Source organism: Rattus norvegicus, chromosome 11 (assembly GCF_036323735.1).
Source record: "Rattus norvegicus strain BN/NHsdMcwi chromosome 11, GRCr8, whole genome shotgun sequence".
NCBI lineage: Eukaryota > Metazoa > Chordata > Mammalia > Rodentia > Muridae > Rattus > Rattus norvegicus.
Genome location: NC_086029.1, coordinates 70,205,565 through 70,224,486, shown reverse-complemented (window position 1 = coordinate 70,224,486; position 18,922 = coordinate 70,205,565). Strand labels below are relative to the sequence as shown.

General features: G+C 41.1%; 1 protein-coding gene across 6 annotated transcripts in view; it reads right to left on the bottom strand.

The window, feature by feature from the left end:
* Positions 1-8: 8 nt before the first annotated feature.
* Positions 9-18,922, bottom strand: part of Gramd1c (GRAM domain containing 1C) — an 85,403-nt gene continuing 66,489 nt past the window's right edge. For all 6 annotated transcript variants that reach the window (XM_039088482.2, XM_039088485.2, XM_039088484.1 and 3 more), the window contains 8 exons: positions 13,179-13,297; positions 8,795-8,937; positions 7,948-8,051; positions 6,460-6,636; positions 5,730-5,787; positions 3,162-3,272; positions 2,812-2,917; positions 9-1,788 (listed from right to left, as the gene is read on the bottom strand). In XM_039088482.2, coding sequence (XP_038944410.1) covers positions 1,708-1,788; positions 2,812-2,917; positions 3,162-3,272; positions 5,730-5,787; positions 6,460-6,636; positions 7,948-8,051; positions 8,795-8,937; positions 13,179-13,297 — 899 coding nt within the window. In that variant the 3' untranslated portion in view covers positions 9-1,707. The remainder of the gene's footprint in view (positions 1,789-2,811; positions 2,918-3,161; positions 3,273-5,729; positions 5,788-6,459; positions 6,637-7,947; positions 8,052-8,794; positions 8,938-13,178; positions 13,298-18,922) is intronic.

Sequence of the window (18,922 nt, the reverse complement as noted above, 5' to 3'; positions counted from 1 at the left end):
ACAGCAACTTAGACATTTTGGGTTTTATTGAAGTCAATCTATATATAACAGATTAAGATCTTAATTCTACATACATATTTAGTGTTTTATCTACAAAGCAACGTTGGTAACCTTTGAGGTATGTGATAAAGTAGTCTGAGAGAAACAACAAAAACATTCACTCTGACAGTTAACATTTTTCTAAATGTAACAATTTGAAGTTTCTAATCCACTCACTCTAACATACAGCCAGATACTTCCTATGTTCCTAAACAAACAAAACAAAACAAGACAAAACGGAACAGGAGGTATTACTCTGAAGCCCCCTTCCCCAGGGAGAGTAGATAGGACTTGTGAAGAGAAACCCTTCCCTTTAGCCAGTATTTTTATTCCCTACAGGCTTCGCAAAAGCGTTGTTAACAATGACATTTGGCTTTGGTGACCTGAGGGAAAGGCAACATTGACTTAAAGACAATGGATATTCAATAAGAATAAATATATGTGCGTGTTCTAGAAAGACCTCTAGAGAACAAAACAATAAATAAATATGTCCTGAACATTCCCTAAATCCTGGGGGACGGAGCTAATTTCAAGTCTGGTCACAGAGTCCTTCTTTTCACAAATGCCTAAGCAGCTGTCCTGAGAGCCCAAGCTTGTGCCTCTCAACTTCAGTCAGCACGCACGTCCCCCAGTCTTTACTGGCGAGTGCGAGTATCTGTCTGTCTATCTTCTGATTGCCAGCAAGACAAGCTACACACAGAATGAAGAATAAAGAATGAAGCTGTATGTAGCTGCTACTGAAAAGCCATCAATTCTTTTCCATGGCATGGGTCACTTCCATTATGGGCCCTCCTAAGGTGAATCCAAGCATAATTCATGGTCTCATTTGATCCATCATGAAATGCCCAGACTTTATAATAATCTTATGGCTTCTAAAACTAAAAGTAGTTCATTCTGAGCATTAATAACTCGAATACTTCCTTCTCCTAAATTACTATTCAGTCTTTTGGATGTATGAAGGGTAATCTCACCTTTGGTAGATATAAATATGTACCTACATACATATATACATATACACACATTTATGTACATGTATATATATATATATATATGTATGTGTGTATACATACACATATATTCCTTCATTAAGATACAACATGGTCAATGACTCTTTCAGACATACAAAAGGTCTGACCACTGGCCTTGAAGCCAAGTCAATGAAGACATTGTAAAGTTTAAAGATACAAACCTGCAATGTCTGCACTTGGAAAATGATCCTTTAAGGTGACAAGTGATTAAAGGGTTCCTTCTTACCTTTTTAGGCTCTTAGACTCAGCTATGAACACACCCCACTGGGCACAGGGACTCTGTGCTAACGTAAATTTAAAGGATCAAGTGACAAGCCTCACTGGAGAAGAGAAGCCACTGTAGCCAGGGTGTCTTCCTTCCCCCCTTTTGTGTCACAGAATTTCAATTCCAAAATATATTTCATGGTTCACTAGAGAAATTCACAGCTTGAAAATAGCTATAAGAAGTGAAAAGATAGAGTCTTAAGGCTACTGGTGAGAATCACTGAGTAAATGTTATTTAAATAAGGCTTTTCTAGTAGAAATCCCGGTAATAAAAAGATCAGAAATGTCCTTTTGACCGCGACAGTCTTCATCCTCTGTTTCCTTCCAGATGTTGTCTTCTAGGTCCAGATGTCTCTTTGATCTCCACATTTCAGCACTAGCTCTCCACAACCACCCCAGACTTGTTCTTGTTTAGTAAATCAAAGGTTTTCTGAAGCATAATGAGTGAGCTCTTCAGCTGCAAACAGAATGATCAAAAATCAGACTTCGATTTTTGCCAGTTATTTTACTCCAAAAGATCTATGTGTATGTGTATATGTATGTCTGTGTATGTATATATACATATATATGTGTGTGTATATATACATATATATGTGTGTATTTGATTTGAGCATCTACATCAATAGATAGATAGATAGATAGATAGATAGATAGATAGATAGATAGATAGAGACGGTCAAATAAAACAGATCATCAAATACCTGATTCTCCAGTATCTGCTATATGAATTCTAGAGAGTTCTTACCAGGTACTAGAGGGCCATAGTTTTTCACTCAGTGTACATTCCAGGAAGTCCATCTGACTATCCAGAGAGAAAGGCTTGTTTTCTTAGACATTCCTCAAGGCTCAGTGGTCTTTTCCACTCTTCCCTGAACACCTCGTGCCCCATGGCTGAGTCATGTCTTCCTAATCCAAGGTCCTCTTCACAGTTCTAAAACTTACCTGTACCTGCTGACCCCATACGATCTTCCCTAACCACCCTGCCTCGGAGCTCCTAGAGCACTACCCACTTCATACTTCTATACTACTTAACTCTGCACTTTTAAAAACAGACATGAAAGCCTGTAGGGTAACTGACTTCTCTCACAAAATCAAAGCAACTGGAGACCAAGAAATATTCCGTATTCCTTACTGTATTCGTTCATTCGCTCATTCAGCAAACCTGCATTGGGTTGGGTACTGTGATTCTTCACAAAGTCTACTGCACAGACTTCACAAAGCTGTGTCAAACATTCCTAGCACTAGTCCAAAGAGCAGAGGGGGTCTAGGATAGGACAATTTGTCAAGATGGTTATAGAAGGAAGAAAGGAGGTTTCTCCTCTCTATAAGACATGGACAAGCACGGAGTGAGAGAAACACCTGAACCAAAAGAGAATGCTGAAGTGGGAGCAGAGTTAGTAAGCAGCTATAGAAGTGTGTCTACAGACGTCCCAAGCTGACAACCCGCCCATTCACACCCCTGAGGAACAACCTGGCCTACCTGTTCCAACATCACTATGGAATCCTGGAGTACTCCTTTTAAACGGTGGGCCTGATCTTTGTTCTTTTGAATATTTTCCGTTCTTGAGAGCCTGTCAGAGACTAAACTAGAAGAAAAAAATTAAATCATAAAACAGCTGCTGATCTTTCATTTACAGAAATTATTGTGCTCCATTTATTGCAAATGAAACACAAAATCATACCCACTGCTGCCGCCACCGCCGCCGCCACCACCCCAGGCGGCGGGGAGGGGGAGAACTAAGCGTGCATGACAAGATACAGCAGACCAAAGTCTCTAAAGTTAAATTTTCTACAACAGAGAAACAGGCAGGGCTGAGGCGGGGAACTTACTTTAAAGATTTCTCTCCTTGGAGGTGAAGCTGGTAGAAGGACTGGGTGGCGTGTTCTATCTTTGACAACTTCAGAAACAGTGTCACATTCAGCAGAACTAGCAGCAGCAAACTGTGCCAAGTAAAGGACAGCTGGTTAACCCACACTGACCTGCACTGCAGAGGCAGCAGCAGAGGAAGCCCAGCACCCTCATGGTAGAGTCAAGAGAATCTATTGTGATTGGAGACCGCAGGGCAGCCTGGACTACAGAGGCAGACCCCACCCCAAGACCCCCTTCCACGACTAAGAAACAGAGTAAAATAACATACATATGCAAAAGCTTTCAACTGTATATGATCTACACCATTTTCTATATTTCAATAAATTATCCCTGTTTCATTATATGAAATAACTGCTTTCAAGTATTATATAGCTGCCAAAGAGAATGATGGGAAATGCCTAGTGTGTGATAAGAAAACTCCTTGAAAGGCCACAACTCACAGATGGCCTCTGACCCCTTTTTCCTTTCTTCTTTGCTCAATCCCAGCCAGTCCTGTGCAACCACTGGCTTAGAAATCTACCAGGTAGGCTTTCAGGGTCTATTTTTGGGTTACACTGGCTTAAGCAATTACATACCCATAATACTGCATTTTAAAAATGAAAGGAAGATCAATACGTAGCTGATTTTAGGAACATCGCAATGTTACCTTTCATTCCCAGTGGAAGCAAAAAAATGTGCATAGATAGATATATAGATAGATAGATACATACATACATACATACAGACAGACAGACAGACAGATACTCTCTTTGAACAGAGAAAGTACCAGATAAATCCCAAGCATATATTACATAACGGTAAATATAAAATTTTTACATTCAAAGTTAATGTTTTCTTTTTAATATCAGCCTTTCAAATGAATACAGACCTCATTACACATGTGCACAGACTGATAAGTAGTATCATGTGCCTTTATTTAGTTCTGTTAAAAGATTTACCTGCCTCAAGCTAAACTGATTGTGTTTGGGGGCATAGCTCAGCCGTAGAATGGTTACTTAGTATGCACCCGGGCCAGGGGTTTGGTTCCAGACAGCACAGAAAGTGAAAAAAGTGTATAGAGGGTATGTAAGAAAACTAAAGGTAATGAGGAAATCAAATCTATAAAATTATCACAGCACTGAAGGGATGAACGTGTACATGCATACGTATATATAAATTCCTACGATGTAATATAATAATATTTGTCATTCAAAATGTCAGAGCAACCTGATTTTATTAGAATCTGAAAACCTTTTCTGAAACCCAGAGAGAGATCTGAGGGCCAGGGTTTACACAGGTTGTCCCAGCATAAGGGGGGCTGAGGCAGGAGGATCATGAGATAGTTCAAGGCTAAGACTTCATAGCAAGCCCCATGTCAAGGAAACAACAACAACAAGAACGACAGCAAACACTAAAAAGGATAAAAGTACTTTCTGCTTGTTCTGAAATCTGTAGTAAAGAAAAACAGGTAAGAGCTTCATTCCAAAAATTATCGCCCAGTAGAATTAGAGCTCTTAGGTGTAACTTGCTAGGTAGGTTCCCATAAATACTACAAGCATCAGACTAATTGCCTAATATTTTTGACAGTCTGGTTGCTATATCAGAATAACCTACAGCGTGTGCTTTAAATTCCATCACTAGCTGCTCTTGTTGGAAGCCTTGCACCAACATGGCTGCTTACAACTCTTTGTAACTTCAGTCTCGGGGGATCCAATGCCCTCTTTTGGCCTTTATACTCACCAGGCATACTTGTGGTACACAGAGATAACATGCAGACAAAACACCCATACACATAAAAATCAATTTAAATTTTTAAAAATGTTTTTAAAATTTCCTGATCACTATTCAAAGTCTTCTGAAACGACCTTTAAAATTAGAGCTGAGACATCTGCATTTTAGCAAAAACACTAAGTCTTACTCATATAAACGCGTAACACCACTGATCTATTTAAGCAAGGTAGAATCATTTTATTAGAATTTTACCAACAAGTATTTTCTTTAAATTTACAGAACTTCTCATAAAAACCCATAGGTTTCATAGAAATAAGTCAGAATGCTTTTTATTTTAATGCTGAGCGTATATTTTATATTCCCTTACCTTTGACAATTCCGAAAAAAACATACATCAAAAGCTATCAAACAAAATCTATTAGACTGGTTTTACAGTTCAACGTGGTCAGCAGTGACCATTTCTACCCAATAAAACAAATGCAGAGGCTGATGAGAAGGCTTGGCGGTTAAGGACACCTGCTGCTCTTCAGAGCCCTGGGATTGGTTCCCTGGGATTGGTTCCCTGGGATTGGTTCCCTGAGATTGGTTCCCTGGGATTGGTTCCCAGCACCCACAGAATCGCTCACAACCCTCTGTATGTAACTCCGCTTCCAAGAGGATCTGTGCTTCCTTCTGCCCTCTGTAGGTACTGCACACAGACATGCAGGCCAAGCACTAACACAAAGAGTAAAAAATAAGTCCTTATGCCTTACAATTCTTTGGGGACCTACTTAAAAACAGATGACGATATGAACAAAGGATATACAAGGGATACTTACAATACGCTCATCACCACGATAAGGGCAGTGTCACAACTGTCCACTGCCTTTCTCTTTCCTGGAGGTGAGAGGTGAGAGAGAGGGCTGTGAACACTGCTCAAAGTCAATAATCATCTGAAATTAACTCGAAACTGATGGTCAAGCTCCATCTCAGCTGTTTGCCCAGGCTAGCCCTCAGCAGTACACTCAGAGCTAAACATCAGATGTCTGTAGATGTTAAGCAGGAAATAAACAGAAGCTTGGGGCTAGTGGCTCATGTTGGGGACAGAGTCACAGATGGACAACACAGACTGTCTGAAGGGACTTGGTACAGGGCCACACAAACATAATATTTTATTTAAATACCCAATTATTTTTTGAGGTAGCATCTCACTAAGTAATCCTGGCTGGCCTGGAACTCACTAGATAGATCAGGTTGGCCTCAAACTCACCAAGATCTACCTGCCTCTACCTCTGAGCGCTGGGACTAAAGGCGGGCACCAGTCCAAGCAATCTAAAAAATGTTAATGTTGTGCAGGCCAACTGAAATATTCTACTCGTCATATACCTGCCACATCCCAGCTGTTTCTTTAGGCTTCTACGGTAGCTGCTGTTAAGAAATTCAGAGTATTAATAAATATTATCAAAAAGAAGAGAAAGGCAGGCTTCCTTAAATGGCATTCCTCAAAGACAAGAGGCACCCCATGCCTCCTAAGGGTAAGTCTTTTATCTGTTTAATAGCGACAGCTACCTGTAATATCGTCTTTGGCCTCGAAGCCCAAATCTGTAGGAGAGCGCTGAGAGGGCAGCTTTGGAACCGGCTCTGCTGTCCGGTTCAAGGTCCGCCGTCTCCGGCGTAGGCTGCTAAGTTTTCCAGCATCTTCCATGGGTTGACTCAACACAGACTCTTCCATTAACAAATCTGATTCTGAGAAGAATTTTTAAAAACAAATGGATAAGAAGGAAGCTTCCTCAACTATAGGACACAAGTTGTGTGGGGGAGAGAGGGTGTGCGCGCGCACGCGCATGCGTAGGTGGGCTCGTTTGAGCCTTGATAACCCTCTCTTATCAAACCTCAGGTTTTACAGACTAGATTAAAACTTTATTCTTAATTAAGAGCTTTAGAGACTATAATGACCCTACAGTGAGACTTCCTTATTCTAGGAAGAATGTGTATCAATAAATGATGAGGTCATCAGCGGAAACTTGCTACGTGCTATATTAAATATTAACGTAATGCCTTCAGTTGTGAAATCGAGGGTTCCACACACATCCACGGGATCGTTAGAAAGGTTTCCAAGGAAGGATCTATCAGCGCTTCTTAACCCTAAAGAAGAGGGTAGCGTGTAGAAGTTCTAACGTTTGGAAAGAAAACGTCTGGTAAAAGGAATCTTGAAACAACCTAAATATCTCATTTCTGTCATTTATTTTTAGTCCTTCCCTCTGCTTGGTCTTTCTTTCTTTCTTTTTTTTTTTTTTTTTTTTCAGAATCTCGTTAGCAAGTGGCCAAACTTCTTTGGTGCTGATGAGAAGTTTAACAATGAAACAGCCAGAGGGAAAAAAGCCAGAGGACAAGTAACCAGCAGAGTAAAGCAAGCATGCAGCCTTAAGTCGCTAGAGATGGCTGGCTTTGGGCCTTTCCTTCACTAGAATTAATTATGTTCAGATATGCAGCATTCCCTTCTGTGTATATTAAGAAGTATCCCAGCGTAACAGCCGCATTGTCTCTCTTGGTCAGCTACCAGCACACCTCCAGTAAATCCACACACAAACACAGCACCATTGCCAAGTGGGCCTACATAAGCCCAGGAAAGCCACAGTTAAGAAGACAGGTGTAGGGGTTGGGGATTTGGCTCAGTGGTAGAGCGCTTGCCTAGCAAGCGCAAGGCCCTGGGTTCGGTCCCCAGTTCCCAAAAAAAAGACAGGTGTAGACCTGGGGCCCTGCAGTTGTGACAGAGGACAAGAGGATCTATAACCTAGTTTTGGAACTTCTCTCTGTGTTTAGCCTCCTGGCTCCCTGCACAGGCAGTGTGTGTGATCTTGGACAAGTCACTTAAATGTACTCGGGATTTCCTTGACGGTAAAGTGGGGAAAAACAATCATGCTTCTCTTTTACAGCGTTTGTGAGTATTGAAAGGTTGACCGTGATGTACGTTAATTTTTGACGTGTGATCCTAATGAAGAACAGCCCGTTTTAAATGAGACCTTGGAAAATACCAATGCATGAAAGCCTACATACCAAGCTGTTTGAAATAGTTCTCCAGCGAACTCCAGGAATTCTTCTCGATTAAAGACTTGATAAGGCCCCACGGTTGTTTCCTGTATTTCAAGTCTGTGGAGACTCTAATAGGAAGAGAAGAAAATAATATTTCTTTAGAGACAGACTTTAGCCAGCAGAGGAGACCAGAAGAGTTCAGGGGACTGTGGCCACTACTTTAGCTATTTCACTGCAGTGAAACGTGAGGTTGCATTCTGTGGGAAGCCAAAAGAATTAAATGCCATTACTACTGTGAAATAAAATTTGTTCTTCTTTTAAAAACATTGTGAGTTGCTAATAACCTCATCAAAGTGGGATACTCTACCCTCGCCTAAAAAGCAATGAAGGCTTCAGGAAACGCTAAGGAATTAAATAAATTTCTAAATGCCTCGGGGAGCTCTAGTGATTGCGCACTAGTCAAAAGTAATTCTATTAATTAGGGCCAGCACGGCCTGCGATGGCCATTGCTCTTCAAGGTGCCAACCTTCTTCGTTCGCACCGCAGCAGAGCGCCGTGTGGCTCACCATGCGTTCCCCTAAAACTCCTGACGCTTGAGACGCTTACACTGGAGCACGGGACTAGCTTTGGCCAATTCTATAGCCTTTATTCCTGTGGCAATTGAAGGGCATTTATTCTAGACTGTGAGGCCCCAGGATGCCCATACGTTTATCAGTTTCAGTCTTGAGTGCGGAGCCCCACATCCCGAACACTGCTGGACATGTGATTTAGGTAAGAAGCGAAGCTCTGTGGTGCCCGACTAAGACTTCAGTCTGGTGTTACACAGCACACCCTGGTCAACTCACTCGTGTGTGTGCTTGCAGCGACCCACCTCAGCCTGCACCTCTGTTTTGCAGAGCGCACGATGCAGTATCTATTCAAAGTGTAGAAGTAGTCGTGGTAGGGGACGTCGTGTGTCAGCACTTCTGAATCTACTAAATAAAACTGGGCTTCCCGGCTCTCTTTATACAGTGTCTGCCGAAGTAAGATAAAAGATGTTTACGTGGGTTTTTCAATATGTTCCCCAGCAACTTAGAGCATATATACTGAAGTTCCTCCTCACAAATACAAAACACATCGAAAATCTTATGACAAATTAGGACAGCGTGAGAAATAAATCGCATAATCGTTCTGTGTTTCTTGGCTATAATGAGTTTTAAGTTAAAAAAAATTAAGTTGACAATTCAAAAATCAATTGAATAGTAGAAGGGCCATAACTCCCACATTCGTCAAACTTTAACAAAGCCAACTGTTAAAAAAAAAAAGCCAAAAAAATAGAGCAACCAGGCAAAACATCGTTTTCCCTAACTTAAGGGGTCTGTCAACTAAAGCTTTCACTTAACCACACTTCTACCCATCATTGAAGGAGGAAGGACTGGCTCCTAAGTTTATAGAAGATTTTCCTATTCCAAAACACCCATCTCTTCTTGTATCTGTGACAACCTTTTAAAATGTTATAGACGATAAGTGAATCACATTTTCTGTAACGCTGATGGAAAAACCAAAACAACACCTCCTTCAGTGTTCACGGCTGTTTGCAGTGGTCTTCAGGTGCACTAGACTCTAGCCCAGACTGGCCAAACACACTCCGCTCTAAGCCAGTGCCATTCTAGTCACTGAGAGGAGTACTGGCTTGTGTTTAAGATTAAAAACAATGTTCCCCATATGTCACAGCAGCCATCTGGTTCTTTGGGCTTCTCCCCTGACATGATCTTATTGTAAGTTAGATTTTAGAGATACTCATTTTAAATTCTTCTATTAAACAAAACTGTAGACGGGTACAAGAGGGATGCAGTGAACCCTCATGAGCTCATCGCCTACCGTCCGCCATGTTTGCTGTCCCATCTCCCTTCATGTGAGCCCCACCTCCCCTCTGCCAGCATCCCTCCACAACTCCATATTGGTTTCCAAAGACATCTGAGGCATTGATATAATTTTGGACAATACTTCTGTTCACATTTTTATAGATTTGTTTGTTTTATAGACTTGTTTGGCTTTTAATGCCAATACTCAGGAGGCAGAGGTAGGATGTGAGTTCAAGGCCAGTCTGATATACGGAGAGAATTCTAGGACAGCCAAGACTACACAGAGAAACCCTGTCTCAAAACAAAACAAAACCAACTAACCAATCAATCAATCGATCAATCAATAAATAATAGCCTGTCTTTAAAACGTGACTGCAGGGCAGATCCCGGCCCGCTGCAGCTCTCTGCTCCCAGGCCCCGTGGGAGAGAGACCTCACCGCCTGGTCAGGTGGGCGCTCCTGAGGCTGCGGAGCGGAGGAGACCGCCAACGCTGCCCACCCCTGCCCACATCCCTGGCCCAAGAGGAAACTGTGTAGGGCCTCTGGGTTCCCGTGGGGGAGGGCCCAGGAGCGGCGGGACCCCTGCGCCTGAGACACGGCCGGAGCCTGAAGGAAACGGACCGGATAGACAGTTCTCTGCACCCAAATCCCGTGGGAGGGAGAGCTGAACCTGCAGGGAGGCAGACACGCCTGGGAAACCAGAAGAGACTGCACTCTGCGCACATCCAGACGCCAGAGGAAAACACCAAAAGCAATCTACAGATTCAATGCAATCCCCATCAAAATACCAATCCAATTCTTCAAAGAGTTAGACAGAACAATTTGCAAATTCATCTGGAATAACAAAAAACCCAGGATAGCTAAAACTATCCTCAACAATAAAAGGACTTCAGGGGGAATCACTATCCCTGAACTCAAGCAGTATTACAGAGCAATAGTGATAAAAACTGCATGGTATTGGTACAGAGACAGACAGATAGACCAATGGAATAGAATTGAAGACCCAGAAATGAACCCACACACCTATGGTCACTTGATTTTTGACAAAGGAGCCAAAACCATCCAATGGAAAAAAGATAGCATTTTCAGCAAATGGTGCTGGTTCAACTGGAGGTCAACATGTAGAAGAATGCATATCGATCCATGCTTATCACCCTGTACAAAGCTTAAGTCCAAGTGGATCAAGGACCTCCACATCAAACCTGATACACTCAAACTAATAGAAGAAAAACTAGGGAAGCATCTGGAACACATGGGCACTGGAAAAAATTTCCTGAACAAAACACCAATGGCTTATGCTCTAAGATCAAGAATCGACAAATGGGATCTCATAAAACTGCAAAGCTTCTGTAAGGCAAAGGACACTGTGGTTAGGACAAATCGGCAACCAACAGATTGGGAAAAAATCTTTACCAATCCTACAACAGATAGAGGCCTTATATCCAAAATATACAAAGAACTCAAGAAGTTAGACCGCAGGGAGACAAATAACCCTATTAAAAAATGGGGTTCAGAGCTAAACAAAGAATTCACAGCTGAGGAATGCCGAATGGCTGAGAAACACCTAAAGAAATGTTCAACATCTTTAGTCATAAGGGAAATGCAAATCAAAACAACCCTGAGATTTCACCTCACACCAGTGAGAATGGCTAAGATCAAAAACTCAGGTGACAGCAGATGCTGGCGAGGATGCGGAGAAAGAGGAACACTCCTCCATTGTTGGTGGGATTGCAGACTGGTACAACCATTCTGGAAATCAGTCTGGAGGTTCCTCAGAAAATTGGACTTTGAACTGCCTGAGGATCCAGCTATACCTCTCTTGGGCATATACCCAAAAGATGCCCCAACATATAAAAAAGACACGTGCTCCACTATGTTCATCGCAGCCTTATTTATAATAGCCAGAAACTGGAAAGAACCCAGATGCCCTTCAACAGAGGAATGGATATAGAAAATGTGGTACATCTACACAATGGAATATTACTCAGCTATCAAAAACAACGAGTTTATGAAATTCGTAGGCAAATGGTTGGAACTGGAAAATATCATCCTGAGTGAGCTAACCCAAACACAGAAAGACATACATGGTATGCACTCACTGATAAGTGGCTATTAGCCCAAATGCTTGAATTACCCTAGATGCCTAGAACAAATGAAACTCAAGACGGATGATCAAAATGTGAATGCTTCACTCCTTTTCTAAAAGGGGAACAAGAATACCCTTGGCAGGGAAGAGAGAGGCAAAGATTAAAACAGAGACTGAAGGAACTCCCATTCAGAGCCTGCCCCACATGTGGCCCATACATATACAGCCACCCAATAAGACAAGATGGATGAAGCAAAGTAGTGCAGACCGACAGGAGCCGGATGTAGATCTCTCCTGAGAGACACAGCCAGAATACAGCAAATACAGAGGCGAATGCCAGCAGCAAACCACTGAACTGAGAATAGGTCCCCCGTTGAAGGAATCAGAGAAAGAACTGGAAGAGCTTGAAGGGGCTCGAGACCCCTTATGAACAACAATGCCAAGCAACCAGAGCTTCTAGGGACTAAGCCACTACCTAAAGACTATACATGGACTGACCCTGGACTCTGACCTCATAGGTAGCAATGAATATCCTAGTAAGAGCACCAGTGGAAGGGGAAGCCCTGGGTCCTGCTAAGACTGAACCCCCAGTGAACTAGATTGTTGGGGGGAGGGCGGCAATGGGGGGAGGGTTGGGAGGGGAACACCCATAAGGAAGGGGAGGGGGGAGGGGGATGTTTGCCCGGAAACCAAAGAATTATTATTAAGTATTAAATAAATTAAAAAAAAAGAAATGATCTCAAGGATTAACAGATGGCATTACATGAAATTAAAATGCTTCTGCACAGCAAAAGAAACAACCACCAACATAAAGAGACAGGCTACAAAAGGGATAATTATTTGCTGACTGTACATCAGCCAGAAGATTAATATCTAGAATATATAAAAACTACAAAAAGTAAACACCAAAAAGACTTAAATCATTCAATCAATAATAAACAAAATTGGTAGTTCTCAAAAAAAAAAAAAAAAAAAAAAAAAAAAAAAAAAAAAAACGTGACTGCAGGCTAGAGAACACAGCCCAGTGGTAGAGTGCTTAGCTAGCATGCCCAAGAGTTTGTGGCTCAATCTGTACAACCACCATTATTAAAAATAAAACTACAATATCATTATTGCAAACGACATGGAAACTCCTGACAAATACTCTCCAACAGGTGGTCTATTGACTAGGTGTAGGTGGGTGGGTGGGAGCCCTCTGGGCTCTGACAGTTTGTCATCCCTTGTCAGGTATCTGGTGAACCTGTGGCATCAACTGTGGCCTGTGACAAGCACTCTTTCCTTGAGCTGTGGGCAGAACTCCTCTGGAGCCCCGACTGAGTCGCGTACCTGCTTTTCCGTGGCGGCAGTACATTTGCCCGTAAGTGGATTGCTGAGGACTATAGTGTAGGTCATGGTTCTCAGCTGATCGCCTCCAGATTCAACTGTCCAGGGGGTGGACACCACATCTAACCAGAGCAAACAGAAAGGCTTTAAGTTCAGTCAGAGGTGCAGATTGAGAATTAGATGTTTACAAGCAGTCCTCGGCTTCATTGGTGAAAAGGAAGATTAAATGTGAGTCATTCTTCTTGTAGGAGATACATATCAGGGGCTTCTGAACTGTCTTCACTTTTAGACCCCTTTCACCAGAGAAGTTCTTACTGACTCTGGGCAACAGGTATATAAAATGGTCTACAAATCAGACGCGTATGGATAATGAACTACAAAGACATGATTGCAATGTAATTCTTTAGTTCACCTATAGTTTTGCCAAGTAAAATATGGACAAGCAAATGTGCATGCTATTGGCTACATCCACTTACTTCTACACAAGGGATTACTCTGTAGCTAAGGACTTGATACACGGGAAGCCAGAGCACCGTTGGGGTTTTTCTGAGTCCCGTAGGTTGATTTTATAGCAGTTAGAGCTGAGAAAGCCATTTGCCATCCATGTGTGGGACAGAACGAAGGAAATGTGTTGACAGGCACCTTGGAAATTGCTAAGGGTTTTTCCTAATTCTATACCCAGATTCATTACATGATTTTTAAGATGAAAGTTGTGTCAGCAACTCAAACAGCAAATTTTTTTTGTTTTGTTTTGTTTTGTTTTCCCAGAGCTGGGGACCGAACCCAGGACCTTGTGCTTGCTAGGCAAGCGCTTTACCACTGAGCTAAATCCCCAACCCCAGCATTTTTTTTTTAATATGGAAGATTTAATGCAGTACAACCCAAACATATACTAACCTGGTACTGAAATGCTAAGGATGATGGTAGGACAATAATGGAAGTATTATCCAGAGTTAAATTGTTAGGTTTCTATGGGGCAGAACGCTGTTTGTATGAGCCAAGGTCCCGCAGGCAGTGTATGCTGGCAGCATGCATCACGACACTATGCACAGTCACACACACTATGTGCTCAGAACCCTGGCCTCGGCAAAGTCATTCTTAACAACAGAGGTGCCAGAAGCACCTCAGACCCATTACACCGTGGATTTTGAACTAAATTTTGTTTTTTGTGTTCAGAAGCCTTTACTATTGACAAATTTGGGGGGCCCTCCCTCCACATTCATTTGCAGGGCTTCATATATATGTGTAGTCAGCAACACCCAGTTTAAGAAGCTATAATAGGAACTGGAAAGATGGCTCTGTGGTTAAGAGCATTTGTCCTTGCTTAGGTCCTGGGTTTGATTTCCAACACCCACATGGTGTCTCACAAACATCTATATCTCCAGTTCCAGAAAATCTGATGCCCTCTTTTGACCTGCATGAGCACAGGCATACAAGTGCACAAAACACTCAAAGCACATAAAATAAATCTTAAAAAATAAAAAGAATTTCCCCTTTTAAAAAGCAGTAACATACACACATACATCTCTTGCTTCTGATCTCCATCTGTGCCCAGAGCTAGGGTGGTCCCACAGCCCTCAGACACAAAACCTGCGTGCAGAGACCTGGGCTGCTAGGAGCACTCCCCCTCCTAAGCCACAGGTGGGACCCCATTTTCTATCCATTGACTGTCCAAGGAGAAACACACAGGGAGCTCAAAGGGCACGGAAGCCACAGGGGGACCTAGGAAAGGACCCTTCTAGTCTACATCTGTCCCCAGAGCTGGGCTGTCCCACAGTTCTCAGACCCAAAACCTGCCTGCAGAGAGCTGATCTGCCAGTAGCACTCTCACTCCAAACATCACAGGCTCACAGGCTCACAGGCTCACAGGCTCACAGGCTCACAGGCTCTCAGGCTCACTGGCCCACAGGAGGGACAAACTCCAGTCAGACACAACAAGACCACTAATATCGGAGATAACTAGATGGCAAGAGGCAAGCACAAGAACCTAAGCAACAGAAAACAAGACTACTTGGCATCATCAGAACATAGTTCTCTTACCACAGCAAATACTGGATATTGCAACACACCAGAAAAGCAAGATTTGGATTTAACATCTCATGATGGTGATAGAGGACCTTAAGGAGGACATAAATAACTCCCTTAAAGAAATATAGGACAACACATGTAAACAAGTAGAAGCTTCTAAAGAAGAAACACAAAAACCCCTTAAAGGATTACAGGAAAACACCACCAAACAGGTGAAGGTATTGAACAAAGCCAACCAGGATCTAAAAATGTAAATAGAAACAATAAAGAAATCACAAAGGGGGGTTGGGGATTTAGCTCAGTGGTAGAGTGCTTGCCTAGCAAGCGCAAGGCCCTGGGTTCAGTCCCCAGCTCCGAAAAAAAGAAAAAAAAAAAGAAAAGAGAAAAAGAAATCACAAAGGGAGACAATGCTGGAGATAGAAAACCTAAGAAGGAGATCTGGAGTCATAGATGTAAGTATCAACAACAGAATACAAGAGATAGAAGAGAGAATCTCAGGAGCAGAAGATATCATAGAAAACATCAACACCATCAAAGATAATGTAAAACGCAAAAAGCTCCTAGCCCAAAACATCCAGGAAATCCAGGACACAATGAGAAGACCAAACCTAAGGATAATAGGTATAGAAGAGAACAAAGATTCCCAACTTAAAGGGAAAGTAAATATCTTCAACAAAATTAGAGCAGAAAACTTCCCTAACCTAAAGAAAGAGATGTCCATAAACATACAAGAAGCCTACAGAACTCCAAACAGATTGGACCAGAAAAGAAATTCCTGCCATCATATAATAGTCAAAATATCAAATACACAAAACAAAGAAAGAATATTAAAAGCAGTAAGGGAAAAAGGTCAAGTAACATATAAAGGCAGACCTATCAGAATTACACCAGACTTTTCAATAGAGACTTTGAAAGCTAGAAGATCCTGAAGAGAACACAAATGCCAGCCTAGGCTACTATATTGAGAAAAACTCTCAATTACCATAGATGGAGAAAACAATATATTCCATGACAAAATCAAATTTACACAATATCTTTCCACAAATCCAGCCCTACATAGGATAATAAATGGAAAACTACAATTCAAGGAGGGAAAACTACACCCTAGAAAAAGCAAGAAAGTAAATCTTCTTTCAACAAACCCAAAAGAAGATAACCAGAAAAACATAATTCCACCTCTATCAACAAAAATAAGAGACAACAGTCACTATTCCTTAATATCTCTTAACATCAATGGACTCAATGCCCCAGTAAAAAGACATAGACTAACAGATTGGATACGTAAACAAGACCCAGCATTTTGCTGCATACAGGAAACACACCTCAGTGACAAAGGCAGACAATACCTAAGAGTAAAAGGCTGGGAAAAAATTTTCCGAGAAAATGGTCCCAAGAAATAAGCTGGAGTAGCCACTCTAATATCAAATAAAATCAATTTTCAACCAAAAGTTGCCAAAAAAAGATAAGGAAAGAATACTCATAAATGGAAAAATATACCAAATTGAACTCTCAATTCTGAACATCTGTGCTCCAAATGCAAGGGTACCTACACTCATAAAAGAAACTTTACTAAAGCTCAAAGCACACATTACACCACACACAATAATATTAGGAGACTTCAACATATCACTCTCATCAATGGACAGATCATGGAAACAGAAACTAAACAGAGACATAGTGAAACAGAATTTATGAGCCAAATGGATTTAACAGACATCTATAGAACATTTCATCTTAAAACAAAAGAATATAACTTCTTACCTTCTTCTTAGCACCTTATAGTACCTTATCAAAAATTGACCATATAATTGGTCACAAAACAGGCCTCAATAAATACAAGGAGATTGAAATAATCCTGTGCATCCTATCAGATCGCCATAAACTAAGGCTGGTCTTCAATAACAACAAAAATAACAGAAAGCCCACATACACATAGAAGCTAAACAATGCTCTACTCAATGACAACTTGGTCAAGGAAAAAATAAAGAAATTAAAGACCTTTTAGAATTTAATGAAAATGAAGGCACAACATATCCAAACTTATGGGATACAATGAAAGCAGTGCTAGGAGAAAAACTCATACCTCTGAGTGCCTCCAAAAAGAAACTGGAGAGAGTAAACATTATCAGCTTGACGGCACACCTAAAAGCTTTAGAACAAAAAGAAGCAAATACACCCAAGAGGATTAGACCTTAGGAAATAATCAAACCCAGAACTGAAATCAACCAAGTAGAAACAAAAAGAACTATACAAAGAATCAACAAAACCAGGAGCTTGTTCTTTGAGAAAATTAGCAAGATAGATAAACCCTTAGCCAGACTAACAGAGGGCACACAGACATTATCCAAATTAACAAAATCAGAAACAAAAAGGGAGACATAACAACGGAAACTGAGGAAATTCCAAAAAATTGTCAGATCCTACTACAAAAGCCTATACTCAACAAAACTGGAAAATCTGGATGAAATGGACAATTTTCTAGACAGATACTACGTACCAAAGTTAAATCAGGATCAGATAAACCATTTAAACAGTCCCATAGCCCCTAAAGAAATAGAAGCAGTCATTAAAAGTCTCCCACCCAAAAGAAGCCCAGGACCAGATGGGTTTAGTGCAGAATTCTATCAGATCTTCAAAGAAGATTTAATACCAATACTCTTCAAACTATTTCACAAAATAGAAACAGATGGAATAATACCTAATTCCTTCTATGTAACCACAATTACTCTTATACTAAGACCAAACAAAGGCCCTACAAAGAAAGAGAACTTCAGACCAATTTCACTCATGAATATTGATGCAAAAATACTCAATAAAATTCTCACAAACCGAATCCAAGAACACATCAAAACAATCATTCGCCTTGATCAAGTAGGCTTCATCCCTGGGATCCAATCAGGATACAGAAATCCATTATATAAACAAACTCAAGAAAAAAACCCACATGATCATTTCATTAGATGCTGAGAAAGCACTTGACAAAATTCAATACCCCTTCATGATAAAAGTCTTGGAAAGATCAGGAATTTAAGACCCATACCTAAACACAGTAAAAGCAATATACAGCAAACCAGTAGCCAACATCCAACTAAATGGAGAGAAATGTGAAGTAGTCCCACTAAAATCAGGGACTAGACAAGGCTACCCACTCTCTCCCTACCTATTCAAGTACTTTAAAGTTTGAGCCAAAGCAATTAGACAACAAAGTGAGGTCAAAGGGATACATATTAGAAAAGAAGAAGTAAAAATATCACTCTGTGCAGATGATATGATAGCACAATTAAGTGACTCCAAAAATTAGACCAGAGATCTCCAACAGCTGATAAACAACTTCAGCAAAGTGACTGGATATAAAATTAAACAAATCAGTAGCCTTCCTCTATTCAAAGGATAAACAGGCTGAGAAAGAAATTAGGGAAATGACACCCTTTACAATAGCCACAAATAATATAAAATGCTCTGGTGTGACTCTAACCAAGCAAGTGAAAGATCTGTATGACAAGACCTTCGAGTCTCTGAAGGAAGAAATTGAAGATCTCAGAAGATGGAACGATCTCCCATACTCATGGATTGGCAGGATTAAGATAGTAAAAATGGCGATCTTGTCAAAAGCAATGTACAGATTCAATCCAATCCCCATCAAAATTCCAACTCATTTCTTCATTGAATTAGAAAGAGAAATTTGCAAATTGATTTGGAAAAGCAAAAAACCCAGGATA